General features: G+C 53.3%; 1 protein-coding gene and 1 long non-coding RNA gene across 8 annotated transcripts; one reads left to right on the top strand and one right to left on the bottom strand.

Moving 5' to 3' along the window:
- Nucleotides 1-215: 215 nt before the first annotated feature.
- On the top strand, nucleotides 216-21,329 carry ZNF341 (zinc finger protein 341). 7 transcript variants are annotated; one of them, XM_074842772.1, is made up of 16 exons: nucleotides 224-285; nucleotides 2,088-2,773; nucleotides 4,622-4,732; nucleotides 5,881-6,068; nucleotides 7,181-7,333; nucleotides 8,015-8,254; nucleotides 9,425-9,620; nucleotides 10,857-10,941; nucleotides 11,962-12,152; nucleotides 13,129-13,322; nucleotides 14,130-14,338; nucleotides 15,767-15,863; nucleotides 17,466-17,598; nucleotides 18,038-18,149; nucleotides 18,948-19,018; nucleotides 20,225-21,329. In XM_074842772.1, the coding sequence occupies exons 3-16, from the start codon at nucleotides 4,624-4,626 to the stop codon at nucleotides 20,737-20,739; spliced, it is 2,493 nt and encodes an 830-aa protein (XP_074698873.1). In that variant the 5' UTR covers nucleotides 224-285; nucleotides 2,088-2,773; nucleotides 4,622-4,623; the 3' UTR covers nucleotides 20,740-21,329. The 7 variants fall into 7 exon arrangements, with proteins under 7 accessions (XP_074698872.1, XP_074698873.1, XP_074698871.1 ...); XM_074842770.1 differs by having other exon boundaries at nucleotides 2,088-2,204; nucleotides 2,662-4,732; XM_074842773.1 differs by having other exon boundaries at nucleotides 2,088-2,204.
- LOC141931080 (uncharacterized) lies at nucleotides 12,417-15,756 on the bottom strand. The gene is made up of 3 exons (XR_012625493.1): nucleotides 15,103-15,756; nucleotides 12,789-12,882; nucleotides 12,417-12,680 (listed from the first exon to the last, which is right to left on the bottom strand). It is a non-coding gene; the product is annotated as an uncharacterized LOC141931080 (long non-coding RNA).
- Nucleotides 21,330-23,252: the final 1,923 nt, after the last annotated feature.

Genomic DNA, 23,252 nt, shown 5'->3' on the forward strand with positions numbered 1-23,252 from the left:
CGGACCCCCAGGGCTCTGCCAGAGGAGCCGCTCCGCCGCGGCCCAGGTTAAACGCGAGGCCCCGCCAGGCCCGGCCGCACGCGCCGGGGCGTCGCTGCCCAGAGCGGCGGGCCGGCCCCCGGGCCACCCCCTCCCCCGCCCCGCCCGCCCACCCCGGGGCCCGTCGCGGGCGGGGGGCGCCCCCTGGCGGCGGGCGGCGGCGCCGCTCCCGGTGCCCGCTCCGGCTGGCGGGTCGCGGCCGCCCCGGCTCCAAGATGGCGCAGGCGATCTTCGAGGCCCTGGAAGGTAACGGGGCCGCCGCGCCGGGCCCGGGCGGGCCGCGCCGCGCCGACAGCGGGGATGCGCCTCTCCTCGCTCTTCCCCTCCCAACCCCGCCCGCCGCCGCGCTGCCGTCGCGCGGGACGAGGGGCCGCGGCGAGGCCGCCCCGCGAGGCCAGGCCCGGCGCGGCGCACGGGGGGCTGCCGGCAGCGCGGGGCCGTGCCCCGTTCCCCCTCCGTTCCCTCCACCCCGCTCCCCGCCACACACCTCGGCGGCAGCGCGCACCGGCGCGGCCCCGGGGCAGGCGGGCGGTGAGAGCGGCCCCGCGCGGCGGCGGCGGGGGCGGGGCGGGACCGCAGCGGGCATCCCCCGCCGGCAGCCCGGGGCTCGCCACGCCGTCCCCGGTTCCCTGGGGCACCCCTGGCACCTCCCGTCCCCCGGCCTTGTGCCACCCGCTCCCTGCGCGTCGGGACATCCCCGCACCGCCCATCCCAGTGCCCCGGGCAGCCCCCTTTAGCCCCGGGGCACCCCATTTCCTCCCGGCCCCTGTGCCCCGGGGCGCCCCATTGCCACCCTGCCCCGGGGCACCCCATCTCCTCCAGCCCCTGTGCCCTGCACATCGGGGCGCTCCCATCACCCCCACCTCTGTGCCCCGCCAATTCCCAGCGCCACCCCCATTGCTCATGTGCCCCTCGCCCTCCCCTCGCCTCCCATCCCTGTGCTGGGACACCGCTGTGCAGCTGGGCACCCTCATGCCCAGAGTGCTGGGGTCCCCCCATTCTCCCCACGCCCCGGGGCTCACGCTGCCGGCCCCCTCGATGTGCCACGCTCGCCGTTTGCCCCAGGGATGGTCCCCTGGTGGGTGCTGGCCCCCGGCATGTGTGTGTTAGTGCAGGGGCTCTGCGCTCTCGGGTGCAGCCGGGGCAGCGCCCGGCTCCTGGCCCTTGTGTGGGCGAACGGGTCGCGGTCGCGTTGGTCTCAGTTTAGCGTGGGGACACTGTGCTCTGGGCAGGTGCCATCCGAGGGGCACTCTTGGACGTGCTCAGCTGTGGGATTCTGACACTGAGCTCAGGGTCAGCCCATCTGGAGAAAAAACTATTTCACAAGGCATTTATTTCCTAAATCGGATTACACATGTTTTTTTCCTTTATGTGGGGGGATGCCACTGACTGGAAGGCCTTGAATCAAGATCGTCACCCCGTGCTTTGTAAACAGCACCTGTGATCACAGCAGCAGAAAGAGGAGCAAAGAAGAAATATTTCTATTTTGTCAGGTTACTTGGTGCATTTGACAGTGCTCTGTATAATCAGGTTCCCTATTTCCTCTATGCAATCAGCTCCTCATTGTGTGGGTTTCCTTGCAGAATTCAAAAGAGCAAAACATTTTAGCAAATTAAAGAAAAAGCGTGACTTTTTTTTTAAGCCCACAACAATTGGCAGCTTTGAGTAGCTGAGCTTGTTTGTTTTGTCTTGTTGATTCGATTACAAGTTGATGGTGACTTGGCATTCGAGTTCGGTGCTGAGAGCAGCGTGTTCCCAGCGGTGCTGTGGGGCAGAGGTGCATTTTCGCCTGTCACTGAAGCACCTGGTGCTCTTGTCAGCAGAAAAAAGATTCAGTGCATGAAAGTCAGGGCATGAGGGAAAAGTAGCACCTGAGTGAAATGGGCAGTCTTGTTTCATCTCTAACAGAGAGATTTGAAAGGGAAAAAAAAAGCATGGATCAGTAGTCTTGTACTTTTATCCTGGCTTCCCCAAATTGCCTTGTTTTTGTCAGGCTTTGGGGAAAGCCTGCTGCTGCAAGGAGAGAAGAGATGGCCTTTTTTTTTTAGGTTTCATGACTGTGAAGAACATCCTGCAGACTGGTGCTGGCTGTAATCCGTGCAGGATTGATCCAAAGTTCTCTCCTGGAGTCCATGGATGGCCACGAACGGCATCCGTGTAACCAAGTAACTCCACCTGCTTGTTTTTGTGGATTACTAAACCTTGAACTTGGTGATTTCCCTCCATGTTAAGTGTGGTGATGTGCATTTACCCTGTGGAACTGTGGGGACTCTGTGGGCATTGGCGTGAATTGCCAAATGAATGAAGAGCAACATATTTCTGTTGTCCTGGGCCACTTTGCTCCGGCACAAGGCTGAATGCAACACAGACAGTGTTGCTGCGTCGTTGTTGCCTGTCTTCATGTCTTGGCTTCTCCTCGAGCTTCTTCCTGCTAGCAGGATCGAGGCAGTCAATCATCTGGCTTTTTTACTTGGAAGATCTGACTATGTGGAAGAAGGAAACCCCGTTGTCCAGTGCCGGGCATATCAAGAATGGCATTCTTGATGCAAACTGTTTTTAATTATCCCCATAATATACTTAACCTAAATTCTTGATCCTCCTTTTTCTTTTGTATCGTGCTAGCTTATTTCTGCTGAAGAAGTGCAGCTCCATTTCACTCTCTGGTTTGGATGTGCCAACAAGAACCTGCAGTGCTGCCTTTGCAGTTGACCAGGAGGTTATTTGTAAAGAGGAGGTATATTTTAAAGCAGGGCTTCAGCTGGTGTGAGAAGATCCACCCAGGAGTGCTCCGGCGGCCTTCTGCCGGCGGGGCCGTCCTGCAGGGCTGCTTGCAGCTCTCTGCGCAAGCCAAGGCTTGCAGAACTGGACCTGCAGCTTTGCTGTGCCTGCCCGTGATTTATGTGACAGAGTTCCCATAGGCATGGTGGTAATTTTATGGTAGCATGTGAAGTAGTGTGATCTGCTGCTTTCCAGTAGTTGCTTGTGCCCTCTGCTCCCCAGCAACTGTGAGAGGTTGCTGTCCTCTCCCCCAGAGCCATGTGCAGTGTTTGCGACCTCTTCTTGGTGAAATGATGAAAAAGGTGTTCACGGAGTTTTAATGTCACTTGCTTCACACTGGAGATGCAGGAGAAATGAGTATTGAGGGTATCTTTAAAATGCCATGGATTATATGGGTACTCCCCATCAGGAAGATAACATCGTGGTTATCCAGGAAAAATTTTAAAATTACAAGAGGAATTTGCAGTGGTGGTTGCTTCTGCTGCGCTGTTCTTTATGCTGTGACCTGTTAGGGTGTTTCACTGTCCCTCCTGGTGCTGTTTGTTGTGCAGCCTCTTGTCAGGAACCGTCCTCACCTCACTGCTTGGAAATGATCAGACTGATAGATTTTCTTTTTACTGTGGCACATAATTCCAAGTTCAGAGCTTTACAGTTTTGTTTGGGAAAGATCTTGAAGAAAAGTGAAAAGCAACTTAAGAACACCCCACCTTTCTTTTCTCTCTTAATCCACAAAGTATAACATACAACCTGGCATGCCATTTGTTTTATTCATGGGTTCCTTGTCATAAAGAAATGGTAGGGAGGAGTGGTGCATAAAAATCCCCCCTTTTCACTATTTTTTTTCCATAATCAGATTGTTCTACATGTCTTTACATCTTATTTCTAAAGAGAAAGAGCATGTCAGGGTTGATCCACGGTTGCGTGCTGCTGGCCAGGTTGTCTCCCTAGATGAGCAATCCCCATCTCCTGTATTTATCTGGAATATTTTATAACATTTTAGCTGTAGCGAAAAATATTTGTGCCAAAGCAAGTGAGCCGATTCTGACAACAAATCTGGCTGGGTGTGTGTGCTCTCGTGGAGTCCTCAGGGAAATAGAAGTGAGAGCGAGTGACTGGCAGCTCTTGCCTGAGAGGAGCCCGTGGAGGAGCACAGTCCTGGGAGCAAGGGGAGCCACGGTCGCACCCTCCCGCATGTCCCAGAACCAGGGTGGCAGCTGGTGGCTGAGCAGGTCCCCTCCCAAGCCTCTCTCCCAGGAACCCATGTTTAATATTTCCTTCTTAAAACTGTATCTAAATCCTCCCACAGTTCATAGAGCTGTGTCTGATCAGATCCGGGAACACTGGTTTTTAAAACAGGGAGGCACTTCTGACAGTGCTGCTGGGACAGTTGCTGCACACCAAGGATTTTGTCTTCACCGAGCTCAGTGCTTGTCTGTGCTGTGTCACACTGTGTCCCCAGGCAGATCCACCCAGGCTGCTACCCTGCCTGGCCCGTGACATCCCAAATATCTACTTCTTAGCTCTTTTCATACCCACTGTTCATAAGCATCCTTCCTCTCTGCAGCAAATGCCTGAAGCCAAGCTCGCTTTTGGCTTTCCTTGTCCTTCTTCCTTTTCTTCTTGTATCAACGGAGCACTGCTTTAGTATGATAGTTAATAATGCTCTGGAGTAGAGGGGGATGGGAAGGTGAGTGGCTCTGTGGGAGAAGCTTCCCTCCATGACTCATGAGCGAGCTCCCAGTGCCCAAGCGTTCCATGTTTGGGCTGTGCTCAATTTACCATCCGTACTTGTGTCTCCTTTCAGGAATGGATAATCAGACGGTGCTGGCTGTGCAGTCCTTACTGGATGGCCAAGGAGGTGTGACGGATCCATCTGCTCAAAATGTCAACTCCTCCACTGCCATCCAGTCGATGGGTGAGTCCTGATAGCACTGCGAGAGAGAGAAGAGGGGCAGGAGGGCTGCAGATCTCTTCCTACAGTGTGCACTCCTGACTGTTGGAACAGCTGGCAGAACAGCTGTATGTGCAGGGTGCTGCTACAAGTGCTGTGAGCACTCAGCAGGACTAGGCAGAGCAGGAGGAAGGGACCAAGTGCCCCAGCAAGCAGAGTTGCTTTTGGAGATGGTCATGATGATAGACTTGACCATGTGTTTCCAATAAAGGCATGAAGGGAGGGAGCAGCCGCTCTCCCTGCCACTAGTGCTTGTTACGGTTCACATTTTTTACGTAACGAGCCATTCCTTATCCTGTGGGGATGTACAGCTACTCCAGGCATTGAGTATCTCATCTGTGTGAATGAATATGGGAACTGGTCATTTATGTGCACGTGAACACTCACAGGGCTTGGGTAGGACTCGCTGGGTGGGTACCGAGTTACCCCTGGAGGGGTTATAGTCTGTGTCCCTGGAAATGTTCTGCTTCAGGCTGTGACTCAGACAGGAGGTACAGCCTGTGAGCCTGACTGGATCAAGGGCACAATGGTGTGTGCTATGCTAATGCTGCAGATTTTGTCTAGGATGCGGTAATTGGGTTGTCTTCTTTCTGCTTCTAACATCAAGCAGAGGTGCCAAAGACCAGCAGTCTTGTGGGGAGTGGCTTTCGGTCACAAGCTGCCACTGACTCTGTGCCCTGATGCAAGTTTTGGATCTTCCTTTGTGCAACCTGAATAATAATATCTGCCTTAGCTGGCATAACGCAGGTGCTTTGGAAGAAGCTGTTTTGACTAAAAGCAGAGGGTGCTGCAGGAGCAAGGCTGGGTTGGTTGTTCATGTCTTTGGGATGGGAAGACAGACAACAGGGTTCAGTTTGTCACAGGGAGGTGGTGGGTGTCATATATGGGAGCACGGTTGAGATGGGCTCAGTCATATCAGTTGGCTCTAGGCAGAGCTTGGGACTGGGGAGGAGGAACCGTTTGTCCCTTGTGGCTGATCTCTCCTGCTGATCATGTCCTTGAGGTGCTAAGATCCAAAAGGTGTCTGTTTTCCTACAGCTGTGGGTGTAAGGTGTAGCACTGGGGAATGCGGGAGAAAGCCTGGAACAGTGATCTGGTCCTCTTAATTGCAGATGATGAAGACGTGTTCCTCTGTGGAAAGTGCAAGAAGCAGTTCAACTCACTGCCTGCCTTCATGACCCACAAGAGAGAGCAGTGCCAGGGAAATGCCCCTTCCCTCTCCACAGTCTCGCTGGCCACCAACAATGTGTACACCCCCTCCATCACATCGGTGCAGCAGGCTCCGAGCGCCAGCCGGCAGGTACCGTGCTGCAGGCAGAGGCTCTACTGGTCTGTCGCCGTGGTTTTGGGCACTGGGGGGATCTCTGGGTGATGCTTTTAGATCCAGTGGTGCCTCCTGACTGACCTCTTTTCTAGGAGGCTCAGTTGTGGTCCTGTTGACTTTTGACCTCATGGCTGAAGCTGCCTGGTCCTTCAGCACAAGTGTCTGATAACCCTTTTTTCAGGACAGGAGGGGTTTCATTTTGTGTGCAACAGCCAGACTTTGGCTCTACCGAAGAGCCCAGCGTCACAGCCTGGCAGGCTGCCCCCATCCCTGGGTGCAGGCTGTGCAGTGCTCAGGGTGGAATGGCTCTTGCTGTCCCCTGGGCTGTGGTCTGGCTTGTGGGCAGAAGAGGAGGGCAGTGTCTGACAGCTTCTTCCCTGCATCCTTCCCCTCAGTTTCCTGCAAATAAGCCTACGTAATGTGGTGTGACGAGCGTTAAGGGAATATCCTCTCTGGAGTAACTCTCCTTCCCAGCAGACTTCTCAGGAGCAGGTCCCTCGTGCATGACATGTACTGTGCCTGCAATCATAGTGGTTTCCAAAGTGCTTTCAAACCAACTGTTTTTTTCAAGCTGACATAGTGCCAGTGGATGGTACTGCCCAGGGCTGCAAACATGAGTTGTTTCCACCCAGAATGTGGAACAGCCTCCCTCCCCTCCTATAATCCGACTCCAGTCTGAAGAGATGAGCCTGACATTCACTATCTGCAGCCAGAGCAGCCTCCCTCAGTTTTCCCCCTTCCGTGCTGTGAGAAGCACCCAGGAAAGGCCTGAACTTGTCTGCAACCAGTTTGTCCTGCAGATCTTGTTTAGTAACCCCTGACTTGAATTGTAGCCAGTGGCCACTTTCCCAAGCCACTGCAATATTTTTTATCTCCTTTTCTGGAGAATGTTTCTGGAGCTGCCTTATTGTTATGGCTAGAAACTACCATGGACTCAGCAGGAAGCTGCAGATAATTACTGTGGCTCATCTGCTGACCAGAGGCTGTGAAAGCAGAGACTCTGAGCTTCAGTAAAAAACAGTGTCATCGTTTTTTGTTTATTGTTTTGTCCCGTTGCTGGTCAACAATGCATCCTTTTTTTCTTTCAGCAAATTTCTACGTACATCACTGTTCCTCCATCACCTTTGATTCAGACCCTGGTGCAGGGAAACATCTTAGTCAGCGATGAGGTGCTGATGTCAGCCATGTCTGCTTTTACATCCTTGGACCAGCCCATGCCAACGGTGCAGCCCCCGGCGCAGGTAAGGGGCACGTGTGGGCCTGGGGAGTCCCGCTGCATGGGGCTGTGCTTGCACAGCAGGAGAGTCCTGTTGGTTGATCAGACTCTAGAGATCTGCTTCAGTGCTGAATCCTGGGCACCTTCCCAGCATGACAGCCAAGCTCAGGAAGGAGTGATGGATAAACGACAGGATGGCTCCAGGGCCTGCTGTTTCCTGGTGTCCTTGTTGCTGGATGCTCAGATCTTTGTAACGTGGCTTCTCCAGCTTTTTGTTGAGGCCCTGTATAATGGTTGGCTTCCAGAGCCCTTGTCAATTTGCTCCACAGATCTCTCTCCTCCTGGCATGGTTGTTTTGGCCTCTCCTTGGCACTGGCCAGGCTGTATACACTCTCCATGCTCTGAAAATGTTCTTTGTAACCAGAAGGATTAAAAGCTTTAAAAACAAAGCAAAAAAAGCAGTGGGTCTTGAGCGATTGGGTTTTGGAGGAGACAGTGTCTACCAGTGTGTCACACCAAGCCTCTTCAAGCCAGCACAGTCTGGTCCAGCCTGGCAGTTGGACAGGGCTGTATCATGTCAAGACATTGTTACTGTTTCTGTAGGTGCCATTTTGAATTGGGATTGGGAATGTGTGTAAGGGAGCAGCCCTTCCGACTCATCGCTGCTGCATTTTCAACGTCTTGTCTGTCTCTGTTCTGGTTTTAGAGCAGCTTGAGTATGCACGCTGGGGCTGGCTACCTCTCCCAGCCCCCCCCGCCTCCGCCTCCCCCGCCGCCACCCCCTCCTCAGCCTCCGCCGCCTCCCCCGCCGAGCATGGGGCCTCCGGGGCAGCCCAGCGCCGGCGGCAGCGGGGTGGTCGAAGTGTACAGCGCGCCTGCTCCCCTGGCAGCAAACAGCACGGTGGAGATCCAGGCGCTGGGGCTGCAGCCCTACCCGCCCATGGAGGTACGGCCGGGGGCTCTGTGCAGGGGCTCTGTCCTCCTGGGCCTTGTCTAACGAGCCAGGCTGCTCGGCAGTCACCCAGACCAGAAATGCAGAATTAGAGTCTGGGGAGATGGGTTGGGTTGTTCGACAATGATTGTTTCCTCTGGGAGAAGTTACTGAAGGGAAGGGTCTCGGCAAGAGATGGGGATTCTGAGAACAAGAGGAACAGTTAAGAGGGACGGAGGACTTGGCTGGCACAGGCTTAGGAGACCCAAATATCTGCTGTGGTCGAGGGATACCTGCAGGTGTTGGGAGTGAGAGGGAGCTGAGGTGAGGGGCTCACATCCCAGAGAGGTACAGAGCACCGTGCTGTGCTCTGCAGGCTTAAGTGGAGAGAAGAATACAGTCTAAATGTTGATGAGCTTGATAAGGCAGCTTTTCCTAAAGAGAGGCACAGGCAGGGGTGGATTTACTGGTGGGTCAGCTGTTTGCAGCCTCCATGTTAGCACTGCTGTTCACAACAGAAACTCCTGGGTGTGACAGCTTTGGCAGCCTTATTTTTGTAGCTGGCATCTGATCTGGAAGTGCCAGTGATCAGAAACAGACGGGGATGTTGAATATGTAGTGGTCTGTGCTAATTTATCAGGGTAGGCAACAGAAGCACCCTCAAACCATGTCACCCCAGACTGATGCCTCTGTCTTTTTCTCAAAGCATCCTTTTCTAATATTAGTGCTGATGTAAACAGCTGTGCTTTGCCATCCAGAGTTTTCTTGTGCTTTCCTTCCCTTTTGCAGTCCTGCCAGAGCAGGCAGCAGGGCCTGGAGATCCCTGCCTTCAGCGGGAGTGTGAACCCACAGCATCAGTGGTGATCATTCTGGTAACTTGCTCCGGGGGGATAAGAAACTCTTGTAGGCATGAGACATAGATGAGACAGCTCCTTCAGAGTGTTTCTTTGCTGTCCTGTTCCTGCTGTAATAACTGCTGGATACTTTCTGGTGTTCAGCATGAGAGTTTCACACTGTGCAGGGTGTTAGTTTTAGTTAAAGATGCACTGTTGGACTGGTGAAGCAGAAATGTGATCCAGTTTGGCAGGAGGCAAAAAACTCAGCCAGACTAATAGCCTGGTGTGGCAGGTGTTGCTGGAGATGGAGGTTAGGACTTGTTTCCACTGATAAATTGCACTCTTGCAGGTACCAAGCCAGTGTGTGGAAAGTCCTGTGTACCCTTCTCCTCCTGTGTACAGCCCTGGGAAGCAGGGATTCAAGTCCAAGAGCACCAGCACTCCCACGCCTTTGACCAGTGCAGGAGGAGGCAGTGTGGTTGGTTTTGATTCCACCTCCACTGCCAAAAGTCGGCGCTGCAAAAACGAGAGTGGGCTGCAGGAAGGTAAGTGTCCTTATAGCACTGGCCCTGTGCTAACCTGTAGGCCACCGTGCTTATCCCGTAGTGGACTGTCGAGCCCCAGGCTCTCCAGGCCTTGTGGGGTGGCACTGACTGTGTGTGCAGCTCCGAGGGGGAACACGATGCCCTGCACGAAGCTATCAGGAGAGGAGGATGTGTGGACATGCTTCTTGTCTGTCACCTCTGAGCGCATGTGAAAGGACTGTGCTACTGCATGGGCAAGCTTGTGCTAAATCTCTGCAGCTAAAGGCTTACTGGATCACACCTGAAATGGGGGAGATCCTGCAAAGTAAGGTGTTAGAGCTTGGTAATTTTAACCTAAGGAAGACTGCCCAGCCGCAAGGCCGGTGGGCTAGGTGTGGCCTGGCCCTGAAGACTCTCTTCTCAGGGGCCCAGCTGACCTGTCCCTGCTGTGTGTTTTAGTGCCTGTGAAGAAAACACGCCTGTCCCCAGGTGAGGCAGGATGGGCCTGACTGTTACAGGATGGAGGAGCATCAGATCCTCCGCTGGCTGAGCCTGCCTGGTGCTGGGGTGATGCAGCACACCTAGCTGTGCTGCAAGGAGGGTCCCAGGCGTGAGGAGGAGGGAAGCCCCATGGCCTTCCTCCCCAGGAAGGCTGGGCCTCTGGAGTTACAACCATGCAGATGCTAGGGTTTAACCTTATTTGCAGAGGTGTGAATGATCGTGCGGGCTGCAGCTCTCAGTCCAGAATGTCCTAGAGCAGCCCACGGTTCTGCTGTTTTCCACTGGTTTATACCCCCATCATAGTAGATAGAAGATGTGACTGACTGATCTTCTGGATGGCAGAAATATGCATGTGCTCTGGCTGATGGCTGACGTTGGTGAGTTCATAGGAGAGAGACAGAACTGGGGCCCTTCCTCTCACTAATCCTGTGTCTTTTCCCAATGCCCAACATGCCTTTAAAGTAGGTGATTTGCAGCGCAGCTGGAAGGATCCCTGGAGTGGTTAATGCCTGAAGGGGATGGCCCTGCCCCCTCCACTACTACACTCCCCAGTACTTCTAGAGTTAGCTCAGGCTATGTTAAATATATGTTTGTGCCCATAACCTCTCCCCAGTCCGGCCAGCCAGATCTTATCCTTTCATAAGCCCTTTATTCTTGGTCCTGAATAGGCATGTCTTGGGGTGAGGGCCCTGTGGTGCAGGGGGGACAGGGCTGTGCCACGCGATCTCATTCCTGTGTGCACTCTTGCTCTTTCAGGCAAACCCAAGTCCCCCAAGCTGAAATGCACTTACTGCGACAAGGCCTTTACCAAGAACTTCGACCTGCAGCAGCACATCAGAAGGTAATGAGTGGCTGGGATGGAGGTGGGCACTGCTCCGCTGAGGGAGTCTGCGCAGTCCAGTGGAGCTTGTGTTTGTCATGTCCCAGAATCTGTGCTGCGTTGGGAGGTTGTCCTTTGTCCCCCTCACACCAGGACACCTTCTGCCCAGTGGCTGGGGTGAAGGTTGCCTTATAGATGTAATCTTGCTGATTATGGGCTGGGACTGGAGAGTTGTTTTCCTCACTGATGAGACTTTGAAAGCCAAACCTGCTGTCACCTGGTCACTGGAGCAGCAGCACCTCCACTGCTTGCCTCTGCCCTTTACCCTCCCTCCCTAGCAAGCTGCAGCCTTCGTGTTTGCTGGTGTTAACAAACCGTAAGCCAAGCTCAGGGTCTATATAGGGAGCTCTTATAAGAGAGCTTTTCTCTGGCAGGAGGCAGTTGAAATCTTCCGTGGAGTCTGCTGGACTCAGGACAGATGAGCAAGTGGTGGTTTTGCTCCCCTTGCTGGCCTGGACTCGCCACATGACTTACTCCATGGGTTAGAGTCCACTCTTTCTCCTGAAGCAGGAGGGCAGGGTAGAAAGACCTTTCTGCTGTGGACAGGGGAGAGCAAATTCAGGGAGATCAGGGGGCTGCAATCTAGAAGAGATGTGTGTGGGGGAGGGAGGGGTGACAGGGAAGAAAAAGGTTGTACCCCTGAGAAAGTGATGGGGTCCCCAAGGTGCATGCAGAGACCTTGACAGCGAATGCCCTGATGTTGCTGCAGAGCTCTTTTCCTCTCCCATTTCTTCCTTTGATCCTTTGTCATCCCCAGACCGGGAGCGTTTTGTCTGTGCACAGCCTTGTTTCCCCAGGCCTCTCACAATCCACTTACTCCAGTTAACCAGGTCTCACAGCCCTTGTTTGGCTGGTCCAGGTGCTGATCTGCCACGCAGAGTGCCTAGCGCAGTCCTGCAGCAGCCTCCCCCCTCCGCGGTCCCTGCCCGGGGGCTGCCTCCTCCCGCCACCAGCTGCTGATCCGGTGCCTTCTGCCTTCAGTCACACAGGCGAGAAGCCCTTCCAGTGCATTGTGTGCGGCCGAGCCTTTGCCCAGAAGTCCAATGTGAAGAAGCACATGCAAACCCATAAAGTGTGGCCTCCAGGGCTGGGGTGCACTATCTCCCGCAACTCCATCACAGTGCAGGTCATGGCCTTGAATCCCAACCAGCCAGAAGACGAGGAGAACACAGGTTTGCTGCCTGGGGATGGCATGTGCTTGGGGCAGAGCAGTGGTGTGAGCAGTCTGCGCATTCCCACACCTCCAGACAGGGAGAAGAGGGAGACAGGAGCTCTGTGTGCTGTTTGCATTCCTCCTGTGGGGTTTAGCAGCACACACTAGAGAAGTGGGTCGGATTTGCTCGACTCCAGCTGGCAGGTGCATCCTTTCGTACCCCGAGCCGTGGGGTATTCGGATGCTAGTGGAGACAGTGACTCCAACCTCTGCAAGTGTGTGCGTGCGGACAGGGTGAGGTGTCTTCCCCCTTCTCACTCCCTGGGAGGTGCAGTTTTGGCAGTGCATGAGCCACACTTGACAGCTCTGGTCTAGTCGCCAGACAAGCTGGTGGTTTAGCATAGCCCAGTGCTCTGGCTTGTTTGCAGTGTGCGAGTCATGCCTGGGCTGGGTCTGGCCCCAGCAGCCAACTGAAAATACCTGAGGCAGAGAAGACTCCTTGCAGGCAGATGGAGTCTGGACACCCTTTCTGCTGGTGGCCTCAGTCCTAGTAGGAGGGGAGGGAAGGCAGTGTCAGTGTCATGTCTAGGACAAGGCCCCACTGGAGCTGCTCTCTGCAGACATCATGGACTCGGAGCTACTGGCTGTGTCTTACCTCCTGTCTCCTGCCAGAGATGGGAGTAAATCTGGCTCTGGTTCACTGGTGGAGGCCTGTTCTGCTGACTGCTCCACAGAGCACAGTTATGTCCCTGGAAAAAGAGACTGGGTTAAGGAGGGGAAGACGGTGTAGTCAGAGCCCTTACTAATCTGTAGACAAATTTAAAACTACCCTGTTAGAGAGTGAGATTAGTCTGACCTAAAGAATCTGTCTTTGAAAGGAAGGAAGAACCTGGACCCAGAGCCAGGCCTGGTATGTCTCAGCAGCATGGGGCTTGCAGAGCAGCTTTCAAAGCTGTCTCATGGCAGGCTGTGACTTTCTCTCTCCTTTTCTCCAGGTTTGACTCAGCCCTCAAGGAACCCTGCACCACCACCCCAAGACATGAGCCCCTTGGAGGAGAGTGAGGCGGGCAAACTGGAAGCCAAGCAGGTTGTCTTGATCGATAGCTCTTACCAGTGCCAGTTCTGCCCCAGCAAATTCAACACTTATTTCCAGCTCAAATCACACATGACACAGCACAAGAACGAGCAGGTAGGGACGGAGGGTGCCCTGTGTCAGTGGCGAGATTGGAATGGGCTTCATATAGTGCACTGGCTCCCAGGGTCTGTCCTTGGCCTCTTGCTCTGTAAAGGTGCCAGCGCTTCCCTTGCAGCTCGGCTCTCTGCATGTCTGGGTTGCAGCTGTGTGGTCTGGGTGGCTTTGAAAAGCTCTGCTGCTTCTACCCTGCTGAGTGAGAAGTCAGCTGAGCAGTTTGGGTGGCTAGAGAAGAAGCAAAGTCCAAAGTTTTCAGTGTAGGTGGCACTCTCAGTACAGTCACCACTGGGGTGTTGTAGTCTCTCCCACTCGAGTGGTTTCAGGTGCTCACTCAAACACCCCTTTCTCCCACCTTGCTTTTTTGGGGAGTGCCCTGACAATGTGTGTGTGCAGAACGTGCAGCTCCCAGGAGAGTGGCTTCACCTGGAGCTGTCAGCCACATTCTGATGCTGAGCTGCTCTGCATTGTTCTTTAAACACCCCTCCTCTGAGGAAGGCAGCAGAGGAAGGGGATGTTTTACCTCCACATTGTGTCCTGCTGCAGTGCAGGGCAGGGTTTCACTGCTGTGCCCTGACTGAGCGCTGATACGGCTGTGGCCGTGGTGGGATGCTCTGGGAAGCACAGTGCTGCTTTGTTCATAACATCAGCTCAGCTGTTCTCCAGCACAGTGGGTCAAGAGGCAGTGGTCCCTTTCTGTAAAGGCAACGGTTTCCAAAAAGGAAAGCCACTCTGTCTGTTGGCAGAGGATTTTCCCTGTTTGTTTCCATGGTGTGTCACTCCAGTTGCTCTCCCTTCTTCTCCCAGGTGTACAAATGTGTGGTGAAGACCTGTGCTCAGACCTTCCAGAAGCTGGAGTCTTTCCTGGAGCACATCAAGAGCCACCAGGAGGAGCTGAGTTATCGCTGCCACCTCTGCAGCAAGGACTTCCCCTCCCTGTATGAGCTGGGTGTCCACCAGTACTCCCACAGCCTGCTGCCCCAGCACAGCCCCAAGAAGGACGTGGCCGTGTACAAGTACAGTAGCAATCGATGCTCACAAGGCTTGTAGGAGTGAGTGGGTGCAGAGCGTGTTTGGCTGAGAGTGGTGGGGGCATTAGAGGGAAGAGGGGGCTGTGGATCCAGTGGCCACGGTTCTTTTTGGCACCCAGGTGGCAAATGGGGGGGCCTCTCCATGGGGCTGCTACGACCAAGCACTTTGAATGCAAGGAACCTTTCAGAAAGATAGTGAAAGGCTGGGGTCAGTTATGTGGGAAGATTCCATCACTGCAAGTCCTCTTACTGTCAGTCAGGAGTGAGATGGGCACAGCTGAACCTGCACTGGACTGGGTCAGAGATCCAGGGAAGCCCTTTCCCAGCCTATTTTCTGGGATTCTTAAAAACCTGCAGCAAAGGGGGTGTGGGTTGTAAAAGATGTGACCAGAAAAAATTTCCTATCCCTTTGTTGCGAAAGGGTCTATTACCTGGGAAAGCCTTTCGACTAGTGTAGAGGGAAAGGGTGAGGAGTTCCACAAAGAGCTCTCTGGAGCTTTTGAAATGCCTGTAGAGACATACAGGAAGAGTAGGAAGCCCAGAAGATACTGGAGCTTCATGGAATAAATATCTGCTACTTCTTGCACAGACTGTGATTTCTAGTTGTCCTTGCACTGTGGAGCTTTGTCTTACAGCTTGCTAGTGGGGATCTTTGAGATCAGAGCCCTGCTTATTTGAGGAGGCTTTAGTCTGATCTAAGGAAAAAGGGTTTCACAGCAGATACACAGTGTGAGTGCCTCTGTACTCACTGTTGATGATGCATGTCCTCATTGCCCATTATCAGTCAGCATTGGCAGAGGTCTCCAGCAGAAATACTGCCAGGATGTGTGAGAACAGGCGAGTTAGGTGGAGAGGGCCCAGGTGGTTTCAGAGAGGTGGAGGCGTGAGCTGAAGCTTTGTTAGACGCTGGAGATGCCACGTGGAAGCGTGTCGCCTTGTGGCTCCCCAGCCATGGGGAACACTGCTGTTGTGCTGTAAGCCCGCTCTCAGCTCCTTCACTGGGAGCTGCTGTCTTCGTGCAATGAAGATGGAAGGAGGTGTTTTAAGTAAGGTGAAGTCGTTACTTAGGGCTTGTCTCCGTGAGGAAGCAATGTGGAATATGTGCTCAGGTCTGGGTGCTCCTGTGGGATTCTGTGTGGAAGAGCACTAGCATTTAAAAGCTTCTCCACCCAGTTTTCCAGCATTCCCCCTCCTGAAGGATGCCGAGTGTGAGTGTGATCTGGCTATGTGGGTTGCTGAGGTTTCAGAGCACCTGGGGGGTGGTGGTGGTATTGTCTGTACCAAACCAACCCTGTCAGAAATCAGCCTGGAAGGTTGAATGGGCTGGGCAGTCCTGCCCGGGCTCTGCCTGCTCTGTGGGTTTTGTTGGCCATAGCCTTGTTCACAGGCTCTGTCCTTTCTCTCCGCATTCAGATGTGTGAAGTGTGTAAATAAATACTCCACCCCGGAAGCCCTGGAGCACCATCTGCAGACAGCAACGCACAACTTTCCCTGCCCTCACTGCCAGAAGGTGGGTGGGTGACTGCTGCCAGGACCGGTCCTGGACATGTAGCTAGGGCTCTGAGGGGGACAGGACCCTCAGCTCTCTTTCCTCTCCCTTCCTACCTCAGTACGGACTGGCAGGCTTGCCAGGTGCTTTTCAGAGAGACAGAGGTGGTTGCACCCCTGGCCTCCAGCTCTCTGGCCTCTCACACAGAGTACGTTCCTCCCTGCAGTGCTGGCTTTTCTCCCGGGTCCTGTTTGCTGAACAGATTTTCTCAGGGGAGCTCCCTTATTCCCATGACAGCACAGGACTGCACACCGGGCTGCTCTCCTAATTTCTTAAAAGCAGGTGTAGCAGGAGGAGCAAGGCTGGTTTGGGGAGGTCTCAGAGTGGTGGCAGTGCCTTTGACCCACCGTGCCTGGCTACCTATGGCTGCGAGGGTTGGGCGTGGAAAGCCCCGGCTCCTGCAGGAGCTCCTACACCTCCACTGCTCTCATCTCCTCTTGCAACAGAAGTCTCCGGGTTCCCCCTCATTCCTCTCCTTTGGACGAGTGCTCTGTGTCCTTGGCAAAGAGAAACCTGTCTGAGTGATGTGACTGGGACTGGAGAGATGCCCGGGTATGTTTTGGCTGGAAATGCTCCCTTCAGCACAGCCCCTGAGGGGGTTTGAGGGGCAGAATTTTGTGGGGTTTGAATTCTAATAAATTACTTTTTGAAATCCAAACTAAAATTTGGACCCTTGCTCCTCTGTTTATAGCAAAGGAAATGAAAATCCTGCAGTGGGGGCAGGGACAATCTCAAAGGCGTGACCACTCTGTACTGAGGTAGCTCAGGAAGGGGAAACGCACTCCTGCCATGGTTAGTAACCCATCTTACTTTACCTGTCTTGTCTCCACTTCCCCCACCAGGTGACAGCTGCCCTTCTGAGCCTAGGTGGGATTTTCAGCATGCAGCATAAGGGTTTGAAAGCCATTATCTGAAGCAGCATTTTTTACTTCTGTTTGTATTCTTACGACTAGTGCTGTTTCTTGGAGATGTGAGAGCACAGGCCCGGGTACCAGAACTCCTGGCTCTCTTGTGCTTCTCTCAGATGTGTGCTTGCAGCATGCTCATTAGGAATTCACTTAGCTTGGGTATTTCCAGTATCCCCAGTAGCCAAAGGAACCATTCCTACTGGTTCTATGAAGACAATGAATGGGAGCCTTTGGTAACATTATCAGGAGACAGAAACTGAAGTTAATGCTGTGGGAAGGTAGTAACTACTGGGGGTCCTTGCCCAGCCTGTCCTGCTGCTGGCTTTGGTGGGAGACTGGGCATCCAGCTGGGGTGCTGGTCCTCAGCAGTATGGTGCTACAAAATTTAGCAGCAAGGTTTCAGCTTATGTGTTTCTTAAGGATAATAAGATTTTGGGGCAGGGGGGGTTGTTGCTTGGTTGGTTTGTTTTTTTAAAGCTTTATCTGTATTTTCCTTATACAAAACTGAAGGTTTTCTCAGTGCATCCTTTCTGAGAAAGCAATCACCATGAGCTTCTTATGGTTTCTATACAGGCCACACCTCCCATACCCGTGCGGGCTCAGCGATGTCCCTTGTGTGCTGCTGCCTCTTAGCCTTGGTTTTGTGCGTTAACAGGTGTTCCCCTGCGAGAGGTACCTGCGCCGCCACATCCCCACGCATGGCGGGGGCAGCAAGTTCAAGTGCCAGATCTGCAAGAAGTTCTTTCGCCGGGAGCACTACCTCAAGCTGCACGCCCACATCCACTCGGGTACGGGCTCCCCCAGCACCGCAGTGCTCGTTAGCTCAGTATCACAGTCCTTCCTGCTCCCTGGAATGCCATGGCTATTTTCCTGATAACCAGAGTAACAGAGTTGACTGTCTGAGGCATTTGTAGTAACACGGGCTCAGGAGATGTATGGTTTTGGTTCAGCCTCATGCGCAGTGCTGCACTGGTCAGAAGTGGGACACGGAGGTGGCTTCCCCACTGCCTGTGGTTGCAGAAGCCAAGGAAGCTGGCCCTGGTGAGCAGGAGCAGCGTGCAGTGTGGATTGTATCCATCCATTTCCTCATCAGGCAGGGTAGGGAAGCTTGGGGAAGTGTATAGAGAAGCAGAGCGGCACAGCTGCCGCAGCGAATCCTGAACGTGGCTCGAGTAGCCCTGTGTGATTGGACTCTCCCTGAGTCTTGGTCTCTTTTTTTTTATCCAGGTGAAAAGCCCTTTAAGTGCTCAGTGTGTGATGCAGCTTTCAATCGGAAGGACAAACTCAAGCGACATATGCTGATCCACGAGCCTTTTAAGAAATACAAATGTCCCTTCTCGTACGTAGCGTGTCTCCAGCATGGCAGCATGTCTTAATGCGGTTGGGATGGGGTTTGGGATGGAAGGAATGTCTCCTGCAGGTACCCGAGGGTACATGTGTGGCATCTGCCATTCCACTGCTTCTTGGGGAGGCAGGAATGCTGTGTGTTGTTGAACTGGGAACCCAGAAGTCCCAGTTCTTTATCACTGACTTCCTGTGGGGCCACATCATTTCAGCTCAGTTCACCAAATTGCCTGTAAAATAATGCCTGCCTACATGGGAGGCTTGGGGGGCTTGCACCTGGGGAGCACTGGGGAAGAGAAGGGGTATTTTTTTGACCACAAAGCACAAGGTTGCCAGAATGATGGGCTCTCCCTAACTGCCATGTCTCAAAAAGCACTTGGCAACGTAGGAGCTAATGTACGAGCCAGGGAAGTCCAGGTTTAGAAGGTGCACACCCAAATCTGTGGCACAACCACGGGCCTTCTGAGATAGCCAAGACTGACCGGCTTCTCTCGGCTCCAACCACCTTGTAGCTCCTGCCAAAGTATTTCTGTCTCCAGCCGGGATCTTGAACCTGCTGCTTTTAGGAGACACAGGCCCTGCGTGATCTAGCAGAAGCCGTGTGTCCCCGTAGCAGCCTGTTTATTTCTTGTCCCTCTCCAGAAGGGCTGAAATAGAGCAGCTCCTACTGTGACTGCACCCAGGGACCTGCTGCTCAGGAGGAGGGTTGTGGATCTCTTTGTGGTCCAGGATCTGTTTGTACATCGATCCTCAGCTGATCCATGCTGCTCACCAGCATTTGTTGTTCTTACAGAAGCCACACGGGCTGCAATAAAGAGTTCAACAGGCCTGACAAGCTGAAGGCTCACATACTGTCCCATTCGGGTAAGTGCAGCTCTGCCCACGCTGCCGGTGGTTGGGAACGGAGTGGGGGGGACTTGCTGTGGTGCTGCAGGAGCATGTTAAGCAGTAAGCCTGAGAAAAAAAGAGCAAACCGTGGAAGTGCTTCTGCTTTATACCCCGAGAATCGCAGGATGTTCCTTAGAGGTGCTTTCCCTGCAGTGTCCCTCCACCCACCGCTCAGTTAACACAGTTACTGTGTAGTTTCCTGTGGGAGAATTTTCCACCGTGTGTGATACAGTATTTCCCAGATATAGGCCTAAATTCTTACTATCATTTATTAGCTTTAGATTTCTTTGTATCTCTGTTGCTGCAGGCCTCTTTAAGTGAGCTGGCATTCACAGCTGTGTCTGCGCTTTGGGCTGTTTATTAAGGCAAGACAAATCTGTAGGCAGGGCCTGCTGGTGAGAGGCAGAACAGAGCTGGATTACTCGGTGTGTTTGCTATCGAATGAATATCTACAGTCCTCTGTCCACTCCTCCCCAGTACTATCTCACATTCAGAAGGAGATCTCTTGGGATTTGACTCCCTTCTCTCTGTGTTCAAAAATGATGCTCCCACTCCTAATAAAGACACGTAATTTATTCCCATGCCCTTGGGAACGTTCTGAATTTGTCTCTTGGGGTAAAACTGAAGGTCTTTTCTCATGCCTGTCATGTCCAAAGCCCTGCAGAGTGTGATCAGAAGGGACTGTGCTGACAGTGCACTGGATGGTTTGTGTCAGACCGTACATCCCCATACTTGGGAGAAAACAAAAAAAAGTGAAACTTTGTTTACTTAGAGAATACATTTGAAAAAAATTCAGAGTTTAACACTGTTTTACATTTTTATCACAATTACCTGATTTTTTTTCTGGTGATATTTTAATCCTCTTATTTGAGGCAAGAACTATTGTTTTAGCCCTTCCTAAACACAGACTTTCCAGGTGTAGCTGCTCACCCTTTCCTTGCGAATTTGCCTGGGGTCTCCTTAGACCACGGAGTTTTGGGTTTATTTTAATTGGCAAGCTGAAAAAGAATGGGGCTTCTTGGGTGAGGAGGTGGCTGTTTTGTGCTTTTATCGGGGAACATCTCCTTGGAAGAGGAGATGAAGCTGTCGTGCGCTCCCTCGGCGCGGTGCAGGTTTCCTGAAGATCTGCATTAGGATGCAGGGTCTCTAACTGAGCTCTCTCTCCTCCGATGTTCTGTGCAGGGATGAAGATCCACAAGTGCCAGTACTGTAACAAGTCCTTCAGCCGACGAGCCCACATGATAGAGCATCAGCGCTCGCACACCGGCAACTACAAATACCGCTGCCCCACCTGCAGCAAAGGCTTCACGCGCCACAAGTACATGAAGGACCACAAGTGCCGGCTGGGGTCACCCAAGGACAAAGACCTGCAGCTCAGGAAGCCCCAGAAGAAGCGGGTGGCGCGGGGGCGCAAGGCGGGCCTTTCCCTCCCCAGCCAGCTGGGTCTGGCAGAGCTGAAGGACGGTGCTGCTGGGGAAAGCCCCCCCGAAGGCGGCCCTAACAAAGAACCCTTCCAGGAGTCGGATGCAGTCCTGTCCATCGTGGTTGGTGGGTCGGGAGCTGCTGACTCAGACCTTGTCGTTCCTGGGCAGCCCAACAGCATCGCGTCCAATCTGGCCCTGGCAGAACTGCAGACTGCCTCCGACGTCCCCTGCACCATGCTGGCTGTCCCTGTTTACATCCAAACGACAGAGTGATAATGTGTAAAGCCACTGTGTGGCTGAGGGCTGCTGCTGGGGTTGTCAGACTCTGTGCTGAAATTTATCCCAGTGAAAAAGACCAAAGCTCTTGCGGGGAGGTAGATGGATATGGGAGAGAATGGCTTTCATCTCCACTTGTTCTTCCCATCCTTGGGCAGAGGACTGCCTGGAAGCCACTGACGGCTACAAGGCACTGAAGAGAATGGCTCCATTATTTCTTGTCCCTCTGCATCACCAGTCAGCCTAGGGCAAGAAAGACTGAGATCCCTGAATCAGGGTAAGAAGAAGGAGGAGCATGCAAACCTGCAACAAACAGAGCTGCTGAAATCAGGTGGCTTTGCAAATCACAGCCTGTTCCATCTGTGGTTTTCTGGCCTAAAAGCTGTATTGCCCAGTATTTGGGTGGCCTTTCCAAGAGCAAACAATTGATCCTTCCTAGTGGAAGCAAGTTCATCCTGAGATCCTTTGGGAACACTGTTCAGAAATACCCTGATAGACTTATCTCTGGTATCTTTCTTCTCTCTGTCTCTATCAGTAGAAAGATCACCTTGTCTATACTACATGTGTTATAAACACCGTGGACCTCATGCCGTGTGGAGTCAGTGGGTGGGAGCATGCGTGCGCGTTGGCTTTTCTCTCTGGTTGGTATTCTCTCCACAGTGTTTGTTATTTTCATGGTTTTTCTCCATATCCAAGTATCTCCAAGTGCCTTAGACATCAGTAAGTCAACCCTTGTGACAGATAAACGTGACACCTTCTGTGTACAGCAGGAGAGACTAAGGCCTGGGTGAAGTGACCTGTCCAGGGTCACACAGGAAGCCTGTGATGCATCCACGAGCCAGTTTTCTAGCATCGACTCTGGACTGGGTGCTGCTGTGCATGTCTTCTGTCAGCTGCTTCCCAGCCGGCACATTCCCTCAGCTCTGTTCTGTGGGCCAGCTGTTAGTAGTTTAGTGGGTCACTGGCAGGGGGGGAGTTGGTGTGGTTGGGTAGCAAGAAAGTCTGCTGTGACTGGGACAATTCCTCTTGTCCTTTTGCCTTCTCCTCTCTGATTTCCCACGTAGGAGTCCCAAAGCCAGCACAGGAGCACCAAACCCAGGAACTGAAAATTACCATTGTGCAATGTTGGCAGAGGAGGTTGCTCTCCTCTCCCGTGCTTTCTTCCCACTCCATGTGTAGGCCAGCCAAGCTGAGCTTTCCCTGGTAAATCTGTGTGATAAGCTGCTAAGTTGTCTGCAGATGCAAAATGCTGCATTTCCAGCCTGTTTCTCTGGGGATGGTGCAGAGCAGAGTGTGGGTTCAGTCAGTCCTGGGTGCCAAAACTCCGGCTGCAGAGTGCCCTGCCTTGCTGTCTGTGGGTGCTTCTGGCTGCTGGAGCACCCAGCCCAGCGTTGCTGCTCTGACCAGCCCGACCCTGCTGCTGGCCTGAGCTCCAGCCCACCGCTTGCCCTCAGGGTGCTCTTCCTGTCTCCTTGCAGTGTATCTTGCTCAAATCTTAAAAACAGCAGAGACAGCGTGCTGGGGCCGTGCCCATTGTGGCAGCTCCTCCTGGCAGCGTGTGCTCCCAGGCTGCACCCAGCCTAACGATGGGTTACGCTGTCACCCCTGGAAGGCTGTCACATGGTTCCTGTCAGGATGGGTCCCAATACCAGTTTGCTTTGCTCACTCACTTTCCTAACTCACTTCTTGCCCTTTTCCCTTTTTTGTGATGCTTCTGTACCTCCTGCTGTTGGCGGGTGTTAGGAAATGGAGCATGGGGCTTTCAAGGGGAGGCTGGAGAAGGGGAGTTGTTCAGGCTCTAGAAGAGGTTGAGGAGAGGTCTTGCTGCTGCCTACAGCTGCCTGGCAGGCGGGGGTGGAGAAGGTGGAGTCAGACTCTTCAGAGGTGCACAGGGATGGGATGAGAGGCAGCAGGGACATGCTGGAACATGGCAACTTCTGACTTGATATAAAAAAAAAGAAATTTCTGCCAAGAGGGTGGTCAAAGGAAGGGGACCGCAGAGAGGTTGTGAGAGCTCAGTACCTGGTGATACTCCAGCAGAGCATCCTGCTCTGAGCGGCTGTGCTTGGGAGGAGGTGGCTGGGCCAGAGACCTCCAGATGGCCCTTCCTCCTTGCGTGTTTCTGCGCTTCTGTGAAATGTCTTGTCTGCTTTGAAGGACAGAGTTTATTTGCCCACAATGTTTATTTTAAATACTTAGCTCTCACAGGAGGGGAACAGTATCAGGAAATAGTTTGCTAAATATACTTTTCCTATTTTCCTCCCCTCTGTACCCGTGCCGTACGGTGTCATTATGTGGTCTCTGGCACTTGCTGCGGAGCTGCAGTCGGGTCTATTTTGAGCAGATGATGTGTGGGTGAAGCACTCCTTCGGCTCGGAGGCACCATCTGGAGGCCTAGCCCTTCCTTTCTGGCCCCTGCTTCCCACCAGCCCTGCGCACAGGCCAGCCACTCCAAACGAGATGCTGGAAGCTGGTTTCCACTGGCTACGCTGGGTGTAATTCAAGGAGCG

This window comes from Strix aluco, chromosome 17 (genome assembly GCF_031877795.1).
Source record: "Strix aluco isolate bStrAlu1 chromosome 17, bStrAlu1.hap1, whole genome shotgun sequence".
Lineage (NCBI taxonomy): Eukaryota > Metazoa > Chordata > Aves > Strigiformes > Strigidae > Strix > Strix aluco.